General features: G+C 40.0%; 1 protein-coding gene across 1 annotated transcript in view; it reads right to left on the bottom strand.

Moving 5' to 3' along the window:
• LOC104501447 (armadillo repeat-containing protein 8) overlaps window positions 1–19742 on the bottom strand; it is a gene marked incomplete at its 3' end in the record, with an annotated part of 58299 nt that overhangs the window by 19186 nt on the left and 19371 nt on the right. The window contains exons 3-5 of the mRNA XM_010145258.1: window positions 6757–6899; window positions 6559–6656; window positions 500–592 (exon numbers count right to left, since the gene is read on the bottom strand). Coding sequence (XP_010143560.1) covers window positions 500–592; window positions 6559–6656; window positions 6757–6899 — 334 coding nt within the window. The remainder of the gene's footprint in view (window positions 1–499; window positions 593–6558; window positions 6657–6756; window positions 6900–19742) is intronic.

Genomic DNA, 19742 nt, shown 5'->3' with positions numbered 1-19742 from the left:
GGAACATGTAACTGGATAAACCTGAAACTGGGAGAGCTCAACTGAGAAGTGCATTTTTTTTTTCTTCTGAACCTACAGCACCTCTTAGAAAACATCTCTGGGTTTAAAACAGCTGTCTTGAAACCAGATTTGAGATCTCTGCAAAGAGATGTTTACACTGTCTTGAGAAATCCAAAGGGGGGGGAGGGAAGTTTTCCCAAATCTATACTGATAGGAGTGAGGATTGATATTTGCCTAGATTGTTGACTTTGCTTAGTAGCCAAAGGTATAAATACATACACACACCCTATTAAAAAAAAACCAAAACACTTGCTTGCACATTTTTAGTGTAGAAATACATCTATCAACACCAATAAATCTGTCAGCAAATCCAGAGCAATAACAGTTCAGTCGTTACTGTCCTAATGTTCCTGCCATGAAAGGCGGTATCATCTTGCATCGTGTCTTATATGCCAGAAACCCAACAAGTTGCATAAAGAACAGGTATTCTCTTTCTTACTTTGCAGCAATGTGAGAAGATCTGACATATGTATTCTTGTGTATATCGAGACCTACTGAGCAGAGCCATGAGGTGGGAGATAACTGTAGCATCCTGGAAACAAGCCAGAAAAGAAAGAAGTATTAACACTGGATTTCAGCATTTCAGCTTCTTCACAGTTTGTTACTTAAAAAGAGTACTTCTGATTCTGCATTCAGTGTTCTCCCTTCCACTGAAACCTGTATGGACACAGGACAAGAACATTCAAGTAGTACAGGAGAGAATTCAAGACACGAGTTGTAGTTCTTAGCCAAATCCTCATGGGCAATTCTTTAAAAAAAAAAAAAAAAAAAAAAAAAGTCTATGCAAAGGAGACAAAAAACTTCTGGGATTTGCCTCCAGAATCTTTACTTCATGAGAAATCAATAAAGTAATAGGGAAAAAACCATACCAACTGCAAACATGGTCACTGAAGGCAATCACTCCAGGAGTTGTCTTAGTATCTTACTACAAACATGATTTACTTACCTCTTCATTTCAGCTCCAAGCAGAAAAGACCTGGGAGGGGAACAAGGTGCCAGACTGAACAATGTACAGTCCACCTTGAACTCTGCGGCACCCACTTTCTAACCAGTTAATGTGGGGTAATAATCTCCTTTGTCTTTAAGTCAAACACGCATGATTGACACTACCACTATGTGTGACACTAGTGACAGAGAATTCCAAATAATCAGCCAAAGAAAATCATTATACTGAAGCTCCCCTGTGAAAATACATCCAGTTAACTTAAGCTCCGTGGCAAATTACAAAACAACATTTTAAAGCTTTCATTTATTTTTACCAGTATGCTTCAGTGGCAGCAGCTGCAGTGATAATAAAAAAACATGGGTCATTTTAGTTTACTTCCATGAGACAAAGGTGCTGAACAGAGTGGATGAAAGAGTCTTCTTTCCAAAGAACTTATGCTATACCGAGCCTACACAAGTCAAGACTCTGTTTTACCTGCAGGAGAATCATGAATTGCAGCTTTCTGACCAGGGAGAAGTGGATTAGAGCAAAGTCTTCATGCTCCTCAGCCACTTTCACAGTACTGGAAGTAGCACTAGCTTGACTGTTTTCATGACCCTATCCTCAGAGATAAATAGCTGTTTATGAGAAGTTTTTGTTCCCAATTACCTGGGAAATTTCCAATCACACTTTTTTATATCAGAAAAAAAGGCATGTATAAGTCTCTCCTATTTGTATACATATTTGAGATTATGCAAAGCTTTGCAATATTCATTTTTTTATTTTTAATTATATACATGTATAATTTAGCACATTTATTTTTGAAAGCTTTGCTGCCAACAATCCACCCTTCTTCTCACGACAAAACAATAGGACAGCAGAGCCAAGAAACACACTGAGAATAAAATCAACTTGTTTCCACTGCTTGTTTCTCAATAACTGGAAAGGACCAACACGAACAGCCTCATTTGCCATTTCAGCATCCTACAGAGAGAAAGTTGCTTACTAGAAACTGGAGTTCTTCCAGGTACACCAGCTCACTGCATACTTACGTGCGTAGGAAAAGCAAGGGACAAACTATTCTAAGTGGTATACTTAGGTTCTGGTCAACAGTAGCTCCACCTGATCTTTTGTCTTTCCACATGGCGCATACACAAACACATCTATCTCTTTGCAACTTCAGAACCCGAAGGCCTGCAAGGAACTTCGTTTGCAGCACAACAGCGGACATTAAATCTGCAAGTATGTTGTAATAGCGCTGACAAACATAAGCATAACGAAGCATCTCTTGACTCTCCCTGACAGAGGTAAGCTGAAGTGGTGTGTAAACTAAGTGGGTATGGGGGGTTGGGCGTACGCCAGGCAGAGCAGCAGACTTCCATGAGAAAGCAAACAGAAGCAGCTAACAGGTCAACCTTGTACTCAAACCATGTTACAATCTTAAAGTCACAGCAGATCCCCAAACCTTCTAAGCGTTCCCTTTGAGGCAAAGCAAAACAAACTGACAATACAGCTGGGAATCCTGTGTGATTTAACACATTTACCCATTAAAACAAACTCTCATCATTTTCTGCAACTTTTAAGCAGCTGAGGCGATCAAGCCATGTTAGCATTCAACACAATATACACATATACATACTAAGAGGCTTACCAGTGATAGAGTTCACCTTAGACAAAACAACCAAGAAGTCAGGAGGGTAGGGGGATGAGAAAAGAGACACCTCAGGATTCAGAGGCAGTAAAGCTTAAAAAAAAAAGGAGCTTCAAAACGTAAGGTGCAAGACCCAAAACCTCCTGCAGGGAAATCTCTGTAACCTGGCTTAGTTAAAAAATTGCGATTAAAAGTATGTAAACAGTGTTCTAGAAGTTGAAGTCTAATGAAATTGCCAGAGATATTGCTCTTGCCAAAGAGAATCACAGAATCACAGAATCATCCGGCCGGAAGAGACCTCAAAGATCATCGAGTCCAACCGTTGCCCTTACACTACCAGGGTCCCTACACCATGTCCCTCAGCACCACATCCACACGATTTTTAAACACTTCCAGGGATGGGGACTCCACCACCTCCCTAGGCAACCCGTTCCAATGCTTAATAACCCTCTCTGTAAAGAAATTTTTCCTGATATCCAACCTGAACCTCCCCTGGCGCAACTTAAGGCCATTCCCCCTCGTCCTGTCATTCTCAATATAGGAGAAGAGATTGACCCCCACCTCCCTACAACTTCCCTTAAGATAATTATAAAGAGCAATAAGGTCTCCCCTAAGCCTCCTCTTCTCCAGACTGAACAGTCCCAGCTCCTTCAGCCGCTCCTCATAGGACAAGTTCTCCAGACCCTTAACCAGCTTCGTTGCCCTTCTCTGAACCCGCTCCAGCACCTCAACATCCTTCCTGAAATGAGGGGCCCAAAACTGAACACAGTATTCAAGGTAGAGGTAGAAGAATTCACAACTAAAGAACTATAGGCAGAGCGAGCTGAGGACCAGTAGTAGCCAGAGGAGATTCCCATGAGCTAAACAGGACTCAGGCTGCCACTAATAAGGAAGCATAGACACAGCGTTCCCTAATGTTTTCCTATCTACATGATCTACAAAACCACAGAACACTGCAAACCTTGGGGAGGTCAGCAAGCAGAAAACCTAGACTGGGGAGATGAGGGGAAGAAAACACACATGTCCTGCTTTGGGCTCTTCCCCCAGATAGGTGGGTTTCTAATTTATAAGCAACCACTATTATATCTTGCTTTATAACTGTGTTTTGTCCTTACCTTAAATTGGTTTTCTCTCAGCTAATCAGGAAATTCTAGATAAGAATTTACAGGTGTCAGTATCTGTTCAGGTTCTTAGGAAGAAAAAGAAAGCCAGAAGAGTAGCAACTAATGTATTTGCTTTATCACAGGCCGCAGCTAAGAGCTGACCCTCGCATCAAGTGGGTAATTCTTATGTCCTGCTCTGCACAGCTGCCTTGTCTACAGAGAGATATCGGCAGGTACAGACCTGCATTTTTGTCTGGCAAAGAATACAATTCACTCACATGATCTGTCTGCTCTATTACACGACCAATGCACACGTGGATTGTGAATAATGCTGCCAACTCTGTAGTGGTCCTAGAAAAGGCTATAGGATCTTCCCTCCTTCCCTCAGGCTGGTAGAAAGGTTTTGCATCTTGTTTTGTTTTTAAACTTGAACTAGTGGAATTACTTATGAAAATCAGATTTCAGTAAAAGAAAAACATTTAGATTACTCTTTATTAATGAAGAAAGCACTTGAAATCCATACAAAGCGCAAGAAGAAAAACTTTTTATCAGGAGCCACCGGAAATCAACCTGAAACTACAGAAATGGAGATTTCTGACACTAACTTTCACAGATTCTATTGGAAGATATCTTCCCATGTGCTTCTTTTTGTCTCCCAAACTATGAATAAAAACATACTGCTTTCATCTTTTAATAAAATAATTATTCAGTTGAACTCTTACAGACGAACGTGTCACATCTCTCTACCTGTATCTAATACCAGAGAAGGAACTAGCAACTGTTATTTCACATCCTGGTCACCAGTGATATCACCACGCAATAGTTCAGTTTCATCTAAAATTCAAATAACTCTATAACAACTGTGGTATGTTTATCAGAAAAATAATCTAGAAAGAGTAATAAGATGTGTGGATATTACTGATTTCCAACTGAGTGTGAATAGCAATTATGTGTCAGTATGAGGCCACATAACTCCACTTTTTTTCATATTAGTATCTAAGTAACAAAGGATCTTTCTAGCAATCCTAGTAAGCGACACCGAGTCCACACTCATAATTTGCCGTTAAAGCAATGAGATTCACAAATCCATTAAAACGCTGTCTGCTAACCAAGACTAGTTCCAGGCACCTTAAGACAAATATCTACCCATCACATGTGTTGTAACAAAGTTACTGATCATCCCAACAGAAATCAGAAAGACAGAATCCACAGAGTTGCATTTACCTGTGTGGATCCGAATACATACATGCTTTCCTCATTTTTAACATTAAAACATAATCCGCAAGATCTATTCTTAAAACGCTTCTTTGTAACAGAGGATTATTATTCTCTTTTCCAAGTCAGAGAACTAAAATTCTTATATTCATCCAAGTAACTTAAATTCAAGCTCTCTGAGCTAGAATTCATCATTTTACATTTCTCATTTTTAGGAGACAGTTCAGATCAGAGAGTGTTTAGCCTTGCTGTACAGGTTCAGCCATCACAAACAGTTAGGAAGAACGAAAGGAGTAAGCCATTAGAAGATGACCTAGATTCCGTCCTTCAGTAACTGCGTCACTGAGCCATGGTGGAACACACGCACACTTCACAGTGTGGTTTCACTGCTTGTTAAATACCTGGTTATTAATCAGTGTAACATACTCTGCTGTCCCCTGCTAGCCGTGTCCTCTCAATTGTTCCTCCTCCCTTTCAACAAGCTGGTTGATCACCCAGTGACATTAAGTTTTCCATCTCAAACCTCAGCAATGAGGAATGCCTTTCACTTAACACTGCTAGCTCACATAATCTGGAAAAAGTGAGGTTACTGCAGCTTTATTCCTGTCTGAAAAGCAGGGAGAAACGCATCCTGCTGCAGTGCATTCTCTCTCCAAGCTTTCTGAAAGGACAGACTCACTCAGCAGAGAACACACTTGCCACCCGCCTCTTCCTTCAAGGCCAGCACAGCAGCCACAGTAAAATTGCATTTGAGTCCCACTGAGGAAGGAAAATGGGATCACAACTGAGAATATCTTAAGATGCAGAATGCCTTTGTGGGCTGGAAATGTTTTGTACCACTGAATCTGTTCTTTGCGAAGGCAGTCCCCATAAGACGTATTTAAGGGGCACAACAGGCCTGGACACAGCTCACAGTTCTGCAGCAAACTTGCTGTAAGATCTCAGTATCAGACACTAAAAGCCTGGACTTTCTGAGAGCTCAGAGTTCATTCAGCTCACCACACGTATGGATGGGTCTTCATGTTTTCTCCGTATGGATCCTAAGTTCCTAGAGTGAAGAGCCCAAATGTTTCCCCCTTTGAAGAACTATTTTGTCTTTGCCAAGAGCCTTATAGCTCACATGTTCCAACCTGAACTCTTAAAGCAATGGTAAGAGCCATTTTCTGTCCTTCTGTAAGTTAAATTAATTAAAGCAGAGAAATTTTGGAAGCGAATCTCCTCCACATGATGTGTAAAAACTAAGCAAGCACACTCACATCTGGAGTGGGAGGACAGTGTCGAATAAAATTTTAAGTTTCAGAAGCTAACTTTTCCAATATTGATGTCGTAATGGTTCCTGTAAGTACACTTAGAGACAGTTTTTACTTCTTAAGATTGCACACAAGCCTGAAAATTTTAGTTTTCTTTATCACTGTGTTACCTTGTCATCCATCTCATAGCAAATATTGCTATAAATGTTAGGGTGAGGCAGATGCCTTAAACATATGTGAGAAATGCTAACATTGTTGGTCAAACAAGACCTCACGACCACTCCAGACAAAGACCTTTCACTCTCACCAACTCCACAGGTTTTAAAAATGCTTAATAATCTGCTTACAACTTACTGTGTATAGTAGATCCTCTGGAGTTACAGGACTGATAAAAATGGTACGGAGACATCGCAGGCAAGCTTCAATAAACTTCAAATCTGGTGACAGCAATCCTATAAATATAGAGAAAACCTACCATTCAGTTTCATTATCTTTGCTTATTCGAGTACTTTAGGAACATTTGCTAACACAGATCCATTAAGGGAAAAGTACCTTGCAATAAGGCTGGAATAATATGGCAGTCTAGTAGGGATTTGACATTATTCTCTGTACCCATTGCAAGGCTTCCGAGGACCACTGCACATTCTGTTCTCAGTTCTGTGCTGGAGGTTTCTTGCTGAAGTAAATACAGCAACCTGAAAGCAGAATTACTTTTAGAGGAAAATTCAGACAGAGGAGAACTTTTAAGTTCAGTTAAAAAATCCCCACCAAACTGAATCCTAGTATGCAAAGAAGATGAAGTCCTTAATAGAAAGATGATGACTGAAGAAAAGAGTAAGTTCAACACTTGATTCAGAAGAATCTTTACACACTGTTTGTTCCTACACAGGTTTTACTTGCTGTTATGGCAGAAGGATGCCACACTGGTTTTTCAAAACACATAGTATCACAGTACTGGTATCCAGGATAAGGCCTTTCAGGGTACCAGGGAGATCCCAAACTTCAATTAAAGGAAACAAATCTGCAGTTTGACGTCAATGGGAAAGGGAACCTCACACATGGCCCGTAAGACCTAGAGACATTATTACTGCTGTCATGATGGTTGTTATCTTTGGCAGTGATTTACTCTGGGTCACGGTGGCAAAATAATTCCATCGTCAAGCACAGGCATGGGGGCTGAGAGTAATCGGAGTTTTGAACACTAAGAAATGATCGTATATGGACACACAGAAAGCCCAGAGAAGTTTTATATGCAGCAAGACAGCTCGATTGTATCTAAACAGGATCACTTCAAGCCTAAAACACATCTGGCATATCTTAGGTCTCGGTCCATTTGGATTCTTTAAACAGTATCAAGATACCAAGGAGTTCCTTTGAACATCCTTCAGATTACATCAGTAGCACCTAAATTACAACAGAGGTCACCAAACACTTTCAGTCTGAATCTGAGTCATATGAAGAGCCCAGATAGCAACCAGATTTCTACCTCGCATCAGCAGAGAAGATAATCACTTTAAGACTCACAGGGTTTACAAGCTTAAGATGAAACCCATTTAACTAAAGACTCCCACATTACACACAAGTCCGAGCAAAACTGTAACAAGTAAAGATGACGTGGACACTGAGATACAATCGTCTCTATATATGCAACATACACAATCACCTTTCTAGATTCACTAAGCTCTAAGACAGAAATATTCTCAATTTAGCAACACACTACTCTGTCTAGTTTGAAAAGGCCTCTCCTAAACCAGGCAATATACTGAGACCTTCTTTAAGAGCAAAAAGGAGCCAAAAGCCAGCATCTACCCTGCTCCTGAGGGGGATGGTAGTAGTTGCTCAGGAAAACAGATCCCTGAACAAAATGCCCCAAAACCTGACTTCCTAAATCACAGGCAAGGGAACAAAAAACCAGAAAAACAGTAGCTAAATGCAATTCAATTTAGGTACATGGGACTGCAAAAGGCTACGAAGGGAAGTGCAAGCAGCTCTACCACAGGCAGTAACACAGATGAGCACCTTTAACGCACACTGCTAACATTTCCTACTCATATATAAGGGAGAAATTCCTTCTTAGAATCGCATGCATTTGCAACCCAAAGTAAAAGGCCAACAGATCTAACTACAGCATCTCACTGGAAGCAAACTACGATATCAAAGGTCGTCTCTTCAGTATTTATAAGCGGCACATTCATTACACAAAATTTAGCCCTTCCCAGGCAGCAGATAATTTACCAAGCTCTCGGAGACCAGCAAAATAATCACACAGTATTCCCTAAGACTTTATTTGGATGAAAAACTTTCTGATTGTAAATGTTTTGCTCTAAATGCAGGTTTGACAGCAGCCAGAAAGCGAAGGAACACTAGTATGACTCAAAGCACACACGTACCCTTTTTGAGATGTAACTAATCTCCTGGTGTAAAAAAAACATGAGAAAATACTAATTTCTTCCTGAACACAAACAAAAAAATTGAAACGTGGCACAAAATTAACATGTGAGATGCAAGCAACCCCAAAAGCAGAGATATCTTTTCTCCTTTCAAATTCCTTCAGATTCAAGGATCAGACTGGTGTAAGTTCAGAATGGAACAGACTTGCAGAGTCATTGCTTTAATACATCCTTCCACAAACTTATCACACAAAGGCATCCAGGATCTTTGCCCCTGCTGATCTGTTTTATCTGAAATGCCATTTATCCCTTATCTTTAGAAACCTCTTCTAATTTCCTGTATAAATCTATTCCTGGCTAATTTACATCAATTTGGTATTGCATAAATATTATCCTTTAATTTGTATAATTCTTCCCATTTCTTATACAGCAACCAGCTAACGGTCTTGAGGCACTTTGGCCCAGACTGCTCAGGTGGCTCAGTAGAGCTGATCTGCTGTTTGTTCTTCATTTTACCATCCCCTTTAATATCAACAGAGAAAGGTATTAAAAAAAAAAAAAAAGGCTCAAATTAGCAGTTGTTCCACAGAAGCGTTATTTCACACATCATTTGTGCAAACTCAAAATTAACCGCACCTGTATCATCAGCTTCTGGGAAGGGAATAAAAACTATCCCTAAGACAATTAAATTACATGGTTCTAAAGCTACAGCTTCTGACACTGTGTTCTTTGAAGAAACAGCTGTGCTATGTCCAAGGTAAAAATTAGTGTTGTTCCTGAATGACTACAAAATCACAGAATCACAGGTTCATCTGGTCACAAAAGATGCAATATACACAATCACGGTTATGCAAAACCATCACAAAGGGGAAAACGCACTTCCAATCCAAACAGGACCAAATAACCTTGCATTACTATCACTTCTTTAGAGACAGCAATTTTTGTTCCCTGTCTTCTAAGTCAGGCAAGGATGGACAGGAAGCAGGAGCTTCTTTGGTAATCTACAAATGCACTGAGTGATATTAGCTGAAATTCATTCTTAAAAAAATTTTTTCTGGACACTGAGCTACTATATGGAAGGTGCAATCTCATCTACTGTTCTGACTCTAACTGACATTTGCTAATTTCCAAGAAGAATCCTTTATTCTAGACAATAATTTGACAAGAACTACCATGAGCAGATCAGAATACGAATTAATTTACTGCAGTAACTTGCATGGCTATTTTATTTTTGACTCGACTTTTCTCAACCCTTCTAATCTAACATACATACATTTTGTAAGCTATTGCTGAAGAACAGTTTTTTCGACATGTTCTGTTTGTAACTCCACTGCTAGAAACAGTTATATATTTTCCACAGTCTGTATCACTTTATTTCACAACAAAATTTAAACTCTTTTTCTCCCCTCTGGTATTTAAAAAGCAAGCTGGAAGATTTGACTTTAAAGAGTTGGCAATTTAGCAAACATACTGACAACTACCCAGAACAGTCAAGAACAGAAACCATCAACAACATACACCCAATCTTTCATGTCTGCATGAGAAGTAAAGAACAAAAAGTGTTAAGACAGTTACTAAACGATTTAGCTTCAGGTGTAAGCAGTTTATTAAAAATTACTTTTAACAATTATTTTAAATTTTATAGTATATGATACAGCAATTTTGGTCAGACTTAAGGCAGTTGATTCCTACTGTTTTCACCATGCCTTCTCAGTCTGCTCCACAGAATGTGTACGTGTCAGAACCCTTCAGACATACCCAGGCTCTCCCACACCTACACAGCACTAAGCAGATGTTTTTATGATGCAGGATCATAAACTGTCACATAGTTTAATTCAGCATGTATAGAACAAATATGTCATCAAGCAACATAGAACATCTTCCCAAGTGGGAATCAAAGGCTCCATACCCCAAGACAAGTGTTTTGGCAGCATGCTTTAAGACGGGTTGGTTTCCATGGACTAAGCTGGAAATTGTTTCAGGGTGTTGGGGCAAAGACAACTGGCCATTAGATCTGTCTCCTTCCTGAAACAAAGGCTTCACTTACACACTACTGCTGACCACTACCAATGTGGAGACATGCTGAGCTTCATTTCAGAATTACCTGAAAGAGCACTGCTACAGAAAAATACCTGTTCTTAGATTAGATTATTTAAGATCCCCAAGCTCCCACACCCAATCAAGAAAAGAAAACCCAAAAGAAGAATCAAGACAAAAACAGTCCTTTCACTGATTATTTTCTAACAAGCTTAGCAAGCCATTCAACAAGCCTTTCACACTTGGGGTTGTCTGGCGAATACTAGGAGACTCCTCTGATGTGAGTGTTGGTAAATATGGATCTAATTACTACCTGAAAACTGTCCGTAACAGTCACTCCATTTTTTGAAAATAGTTTTCAACAACCTAGACGTCAATTCAGATGTGCAAGAGTCTTCCACTACGAAATCCTGAAAACCTGCTCTGAGAGGCATCTTTCCTGTACAGATTACACCAACAGCCTTCTTTTATTATTAAGGACTTCAATAAATAATCAGTTCCTGGTAACCAGAAATGTTTACTCGTAGAATCATAGAATCATTTAGGTTAGAAAATACCTTTACGGTCACTGAGTTAACCGTTAAACAGCACAGCAAAGACCATCACTAAGTCATGTCCCTCAGCTCCTCATCTACATGTCTTTTAAACACCTCCAGGGATGGGGACTCCACCACTGCCCTGGGCAGCCTGTTCCAGGGCTTCACAACCCTTCCTGTAAAGAAATTTTTCCTGATATCCTTCCCTTGGGGCAACTTGAGGCCGTTAAGTATTTCTTCATAATCCACATTTGTTAAGAACATGATGTCCTTGCTTGACCCGGATCCCTTATCTCCATCCTATCCCTCATCAGCCAAGCCTTCTTCTACCAGAGCTGCAGAAATACTGACCAAGGCTCTGCTACAGCAACTGTAACTCACTTCAGTGGAGCCTGAGGACTCCAGGAGAATTCAAAAGCACAGGACAGACATGCTAAAACAGCAAAGAGGTGTTAATGTTCTTCTTGACTCTTCAACCTGTGACCCTGCAGCAAAGTTCTTTAAAATGAGAAAGGAAATGAAATAAAGCTAATGGAAAGATTCCGCAACATCTTCACGAACACTAATCCAAGGTTTGATGCTAAGTAGTTTAAAATGCAGTATCTGGACTTTTTCAAGCTTTTAAAATGCTTCCCTAAGATGCTTTCCTCTAATTTTTATACAGAATATAATTTCCTCCATTTGTCACTGCAGTTCCCAGAACCTCTTTCTCAGGTATCAGTAATGGTACCCAAGCAACCATATCTCAATGAGGTAGGACAGTAAATCCGTCCAGAGAGACACCCCAATGAACTCTACGAACAACTAACTGTACCTACAAACCAAAAATAAGGTCATCTGGAGGCACGATGTATTTGAACAACTGATAGGGATTCATCTAGGAAAACTGTGCAATACTCTAGATACAAGTAGATAACTTTCAAGGAAAGTAGCTGCTGAATAAATGGTAACTACCTTGGCTTAGCAAGGAAGATAAACAGTTCAGATTTTCCTTTCTTTTAAAGATTATTGAGACGGGTGTGCTGCATCAGAGCTGTGCACTCTAAGATAGACTTGCATGATTTAGACCCCATCAAAACAGTGTGAACACAGATCTCACAGTTGGCTAAAAATAACAGAAATTTACTCTTTGACATTCCATCCCGCTTGTAAGTTGTCGCAAAAATCTCTAAAGTTCTTAAACTACCTGAGTAGGAGACAAAAGTCAGCTGTTGGTAAAAGAATATTTCCATCTCTTCATCAAGCCCCATAAACAGTTATATGGAAAAAGAGCTCAGGGTAACAGCTCAAGTTACAGTACCACGCACATTAAGATACCTTTTATAAAAATATATTAATAAATAAGAGCTTTGATTCAATCATGACTATCTGAATATTTGTTATTAGTCCTCTTGCAAAACACGTGAATGCACGATTTGCTGGAATGATCGCGATCTCTTACCATACCTTGAAAGATATCTGTCTTCCAGCCTACTGCAAGAAGGACTGAAGAGTATATCCTGGGTAGATATGTGATGAATACTCAGATGAAGGTAGTACCAAGGCACGTTATTCACTGTTGGCTTATGGAATATTGAATAAAATGTTAATGCATGTGTAGAAGTTGACCTCTGAACACGTGGGAAGTCCCAGTGAGCATCAATCCCAAACTGTGAACAAGCTAGGACAACGCAGACATTTTAAAAAACCTGCTCCTTTTAATGCTGTTTAAGCATTATTTTTCAAAAAAAGGAAGCAATCACCGGCCACATAATTTTCCAAAGCAAGAGCTAAGTATCATTTTAAAAGTACACAGAATAATTTCTGTAAAATATCTGAAGTGACAAATTGAACAGTTATGGATTCTTGCACACAAGGACTCAAAAGTATCAGCAATTTTTATGACTGTTAGTCAAACAAATGTATCCTAAACTAAGATGTCACAGTCTCATTTCTGGAAGCAACAAGTTAATTCAAAGTACCCAAAAGTTGGATTCAAGGGGCCACACCAAAAAAGAAAAACTATTAAGCAAAAGTAACTGTTCCTGAAAATTTTCATACAAAGCAAAAGTTTTTTATAAAAGTCAAGCTGAGAAATGTGGGACTCAGCTTTGAAATGGTCCAATAACTGAAATGTCTCTAAAGGAGACAGTAACACAAACACTTCGCTGACATACGGATCACAGAGAAAAACACCATTCTCCTTCTACAGGACTCTAGTGCTGCAAGCAGCAGGGAAGTAAGCTGCAAAGAAAGCTTATCCTTTAGGAACGGAACAAGGGGCCTCAGCTTACAGCTCCAGTAATACGTTCTAATGCTTAGCCATCTCCACTTACATTAATATTCTACGTCTTGTTCTATATACACCACACAACTTGCATCCAATCTGGTTTTTGTTCATCTAACCACATCCAGTATTGGAACATTACATTATCTACTAAGCTATGAGATCTGAATTCAGAAACACCCCACGACATTTTTCATGTAAGAGTAAATAAGGACCACGATCAAGTTTCTCCTCACCTTTCTCTGTAATGATCCATTTCATCTGAAAGGAACTCGTGCCACTCCACATGGAGCCAGTGAAGTCCGATTCACCTTTTTATAACATGAATACTTTCATCCACCCCGTAACACTCTGCTAACCATCTTCCCAGTTCCTACCCGAGGTGCTACCAGCTCTCTGAAGTGGATCGTATGCAGGCACTTTTAAAGTAGCTTGAAGGACACCGAAGCTGCTACAGTACAGCCTCTCCTTTTTGTTACTGGATTATAAAGGCTCACATCCAACAGCATTAGCATTGTCAAATCTGCACTGTATGAGCTGAATTTATTCTTTTTTTTGCCCCCTAAGACCACTCCACAAGCCATTTACCAAAAAATAAATATATCCTTCTCTGGAGCTATTTATACTAGAATATAAGTTATCAACACACAATCCCTGAAGGCCAACAGAGGCAAATTTACCCTAACAATACTCAAGGCTTTTTAAACTTACACAGAATTACACTGATTCAGTTTAGTGTTATTTTAAGTGTGACATAGGCTCAAATATTTTATAGGACTAAGTCAGCTGCCTTCAAAGACTATTTTGGAGACGATACAAGTTTTTTCTTTTACAATAAATGTGTTAATAGGCATTATATAAAGCAACATCTTCATCCAGTCTACTTCAATCATCCTACCACTTTGCTCAAGCCTGATGTCTTAGGAGTAAGTTCATCACTAAACTGTTTATTCCATTTACCTTTTAAACCCCCAACATGCCAACTTTATTCTAAGTCTTCCAGAAATTCCTGTGTGGAAATATCTTTTCCGTGGGTTAAAACATCAGTGAATCAGCCAGCCTATGATCACCACTGGAAAAACTACTGTTCACTTAGACAAAACAATTTTAAAAGGTTTTTGTTTAAGGGTTAAGGGTACTAAGCAACCTTAAAACAAAGATGAAGCTGAGTTCTGACTTCCCATTCACCTGCATTTTGAAATTCTCCATTGTGGACAATGCCTACACTACACTCCCACCAAGTCTGATATCAGTGCCCAGCACTCAGTATCTGCACGTGACAGAGGATGTCAAGAATATATTTTTTAATTTTTTTTGATAGCATGAAGTATCATAAAGCTACCTTTACACAACATTTTTAAACCTGAAAGTTAAAATTCTAATAAAAATACACAATTTAAAAGGCATCATTAGAAGTACAGCTTATATTAACAACTTCCTTTTTGCTAACAGAAAAGGCACTTCAGAGATAGAGGGCCGCACAGCTTTTAAAAACAGCTCAAATACAATTCTGCTGACTGCAAATATTTGTCTTTACTCACACGTACTTCATAGTTGGGTTAGAAGAATACCATGGGGGTTACGTATAGCTAGAAGTTATTCCTCAAAGAGATACGTAATTATATAAACAGGCCCTGACTCCTGACTTGCTTTGAAGAAAAAAGCAAGGATAACCACAGAGGCCTATGAGGGCCTCTGCTCTCCACCTTTTTCTCCACTCCAGAACAAAGGAAGCATTTAAAATTCCAGCATCACAGATAAAGCTCCCTCAACTAAGTGTGCAAACCACTAGGGTTTGGGCATAGATCCCTACCCTTTGGAGTACATGACACAGAAAATCCCAATGCAAAACACAGCCAAGAACAGAACAAGGCATCAGGAAACAACTGTGCCTTGCCCTCGTAAGGACGTCCATGAAGACTGGACAAACACCTCATTAATGTGCACGACAGACCTAGTAATACTACATCCAAATGTAGTGCCTGAGTTCTTGAAAAAAGCTGGTAACATGCCAGAGATCCTGAACGTTTCAAAAGATGTGCATAATTGTTAACAAGGACACTTACTACCACAGCCACCAGCGGTCATGCAGTACAAGCTGACGTGAATACCTCACCGCTTCTGCAGTCAGCAGATCAATTAGGTGGGAACTGAAGATGACAGAACTAGAGCTGTAAGAAATCTTGACAGATCCTCTAGTCACTGACCTTGCTCCAAGACAGGATCATCAATCATTAAATCATTTGAAGTTACTGTCCTGCTCGTTTTTCAATGCTTTCATTGGTGGATGTTCATCCCATTGTCACCACCAGCAGCCTTTTGGCACTGCAAGGTGCACACATCTCTACTGCTATGGGACAAGTCTTGCTCTCTCCTATGTCTGTGCTCCTCCACTCATTTTTTTTTTAACTCAACTGAACAATACTTGCTTTTTAGTGAAAGTTAGTTTTCCTGTGATTACTGAGCTGAAGCAGTTTTCTGTGCAGTCACAGAAACATCAACCCAGGAAGTGGCAGAAGGATACGATCAGAAGCAAAGAGGGGTGGTTCTGTGAGATAACCCTCAGTCAGAGGAGACCTGTTAAATCAGCTTGGCTTTTCATCTGCACCTTTACATACCCTGCCTGGGTTAGAGCCACCGAAGGCATTTTCATTAGTGTAACAAAGTCCTAGACTCAAGGCAAGAGAAAGAGGAGACACAAGGCACAAAAGCTCCACTTCTACCAACAAAAGTTTTCAGACACAGAAAGGCATGAGAGGAGTTGCTACTGAGCACTGAGGGATTAGGGACAAAATTTAGAGGAGACACAAAGCAAAAAAAAAAAAGCTCAAAACACAGGCATGAAGCTTGAAGGCCCTTTTGAATCTAAGTCATCACCTCATCAGATTATGTTTCAAAAGGAAGATAGCATCAGCACAACAAGGTGCTAGCATGTCGCATATTCAGCAACACCTTCGCTAAGAAATAAACTCCCACCTGCAAAAAACCCGAGCTTCATCTCGTTTGTGCAGTGTATCCAAATGGTTTCCCACTGCAACAAACCAAACTGAAAAGGTACCAACACTGGAAGGCAAACTGGAGACTGGAACTTGAGTAGATCCTAGTATTTTCTGGCTTTGGACTGATCTTGCCAAAAACTACTTTCTAAAAGATGTAACACACTAAGAAGATCATAACTGTTTTGTTCATCACTAAACACACCAGGTCTCTGTTCTGGAGAAGAGATACAGAGCATACTTTCTTCTGCAGTTAAGAGACATTTTTTGGGGTGTTTGGTCAACAGCCGACTGAACATGAGCCAGCAGTGTGCCCAGGTGGCCAACAGCATCCTGGCTTGTATCAGCAACAGTGTGGCCAGCAGGAGCAGGGCAATGATTGTCCCCGTGGACTCAGCACTGGCCGCACCTTGAGTATTGTGTTCAGTTTTTGGCCCCTCACTTCAAGAAGAACATTGAGGTGCTGGAGCGTGTCCAGAGAAGGGCAATGAAGCTGGTGAAGGGTCTGAAGAGCAAGTCTCATGAGGAGTGGCTGAGGCACCTGGAGTTGTTTAGTCTAGAGAAAAGGAGGCTCAGGAGAGACCTCATCTCCCTCAACAACTCCCTAAAAGGAGGTTGTAAGAAAGGTGGGGATTGGTCTCTCAAGTAACAAGGGTTTGGACGAGAGGAAATGGCCTCAAGTTGCACAAGGGGAGGTTTAGGTTGGATATTAGGAAAAATTTCTTTACAGGAAGGGTTGTGAAGCCCTGGAACAGGCTGCCTAGGGAAGTAGTGGAGTCACCATCCCTGGAGGTATTTAAAAGACATGTAGATGTGGTACTGAGGGACATGGCTTAGTAGTGAACTGGCAGTGCTGGGTTAACAGTTGGACTTGATGATCTTAAAGATCTTTTCCAACCAAAACAATTCTGTGATTCTGTGACCTTGTGCCAAAACTATTCATATAACAATTACTGACAGATCTATAGCTTTGTTAGATCAATCCAACTCTTCTTCAGAGATTCTAGCTTCCAGTTTTAAAACGTATCAACTGACCAAGGGAAACTTAACAGATTCCTAGCCTTTTGAACAATGCAATTTTGCTATCTAAAAAGAAAAAAAAAAAAGACTTTGATCCTTTTATTGGTAAGTATTTAAAAGTAAAAAAAGTTGTAACACAGAAATCTGATACTCAAAATTGGCACAGGTTTTTTGAAGCTTAAGTTATGCATGCCTTTTTTGTCTTCCTCCCTGCATGATTTCCAAATATTGTTCATTCCTTTTCGAAACAAAGATCCTATCACGCATATTAGCACAGTTATCTGGCAGGTCAAAGTCCAGCTTATCACCCAAAACACAAAAAATAATACTGCTAGCTTCCTATCTGTCACTTCTCTAACATTTCTAGAATTGTTCTTTCTCTAGGCCTCAAACTAGAAATCATTCTCCACGTCTGCAGAAGCGGCTGCAGGCATGCTTCATCTCCTTGTGTGTAAGAATGGCTGAAGTTTTATTCTCTCTTTAACAAATGGCACAGACAAATTAAACAGGAAGGAGTTACCGTCTCCTTCCCATAAAAGGGGTAGATGCTCCACGATGAGATTTCTTCTCTCCCATGTCATGAAAGCAATTGGCTGCTCCCTTTTCCTCCTAGGAAAGCGTGTGGGTGAATCTAGAAATCCCCTAAAGGTGTAGTTCTTTGTATTTTTATTACTGTATCAAATAGCAGATTCGTATGATTCATCAGAACCGGCAACCCTGCAATGTTCTTTATCCTTCACCAAGAAAAACAGTCCCCAGCTACTAAGGATTTTTCACCTTTTTTTAATCAATTTAACAAAGAAACTGAGAAACTAAACCATCAGATAGAAAAATAGTCAACAGCAGACATAATTTACCATCAGTCACTCAAATAATAGAGAAAAAACCACCACATAGAGGTTAAATATTTCTCACATGAGTTTCCACTATCCATTGATCCTTTCCACTTCACAATACCACAACTTTTCCAATAAGAGAACTGTTTTTTGGTGGCTACCTTAAGATTAGAAACCAAAAGACATAAAAAAAATCGTCTGCTGTCATTGCTAAACCTTATCACATCTGTGTAGTAACCCAGCCCTAGACTGTAGTGAAAACTGATGGCTAAGTTTGTTCTCTGAAATAGTGCAATGGCTTTACTGTCCCAGCTACAAAGAACAAGTCATGTCATATCTATGGCCAGTTAACTCCTAACCCATTACTGTGCTATTCCTTTTTTACCAAGATTCAGTATCAGGTCCATGGATCAGGGCCTACCTCCAAAGGTGCTTCATAGAATCTCTGTCCAAAACCATCTTGGGACAGCACTGGGTTCAACAGTGCTACGTCTAATCCTAACCAGCCAGTGACTAGAGACCTGCACGACCATGTGAACCAACCACAATAAATATTTGCACAAATACATTTGTCATGCATAATTTCAGCATGTAAGGTTATAACTTCAGGAATTAAGGCTTTCGTTAAAACCATACCCACCCTCTCTCACAAGGGAGTGTTTCCTTATACTAGCTAATGATGGATTTAGAGCTGAATACTCAGGCAAGTGCAAATACATTGTTTGTAAGGAGATGGTTCTGTCAAGCAGATACCTGCATTCCTACAGTTAAAGGATGACCAGTCCTTTAGGAGTAGCATTATAAAAGACACTAATTAAAAGAACTTCTAGAGCGAGTGCCTGAATTCAAGAATAACCCCAAGAGAAAACTACACCTATAAAGACAGTTCTTCAGTAACTCAGATTACAGAATCAGAGAATAAATGATGTTGGAAGGGACCTCTGGAGGTCACCTAGCCCAACCCACTGCTCAAAGCAGGAACAGCTAGAGCAGGTTGCTCAATATTCCGGCCATGAGGCAATGCTTTCGAGGACACAAACCAACAGAGGTACTTTCTTAGTGTTAACGTACTTGCTATATTCACAAGCCTGCTATTCATAAACACCCATGCACAAGAAGTTTCTCATTTATCTTCTACTTAAGACAGCAAATGAATTGTTTAACTAAGAACATTTATTTGACATTTATCTCAGTAACTCCAAGAAAAGCTGAAAGCAGCAGGGTGGTTTTTCACCCTGCAGTCCTGCAATGGCTCTCACAACAGTCAGCATCCCAGCGTGAAAGTATTCAATATGTCAGGGCGCTCTTCCACTAAGCTCCTTGAAGGATCAAGTACCAACACCATGGGCCATCTAGGAATTTGTAATACATGCCTTTAAAGAAAGAATTGATGAGGATCTCCAGGATTCCCGTTCTTGGCAGGCCCCGGCCGCCCCATGCCCGGGCCTGTGATGTCC

The sequence above is a fragment of the Buceros rhinoceros genome, unplaced genomic scaffold (genome assembly GCF_000710305.1).
Source record: "Buceros rhinoceros silvestris isolate BGI_N320 unplaced genomic scaffold, ASM71030v1 scaffold1511, whole genome shotgun sequence".
NCBI classification, from domain to species: Eukaryota; Metazoa; Chordata; class Aves; order Bucerotiformes; family Bucerotidae; genus Buceros; species Buceros rhinoceros.
The sequence above is the reverse complement of the archived record's forward strand: the minus strand, read 5'-3'. Positions and strand labels throughout refer to the sequence as shown.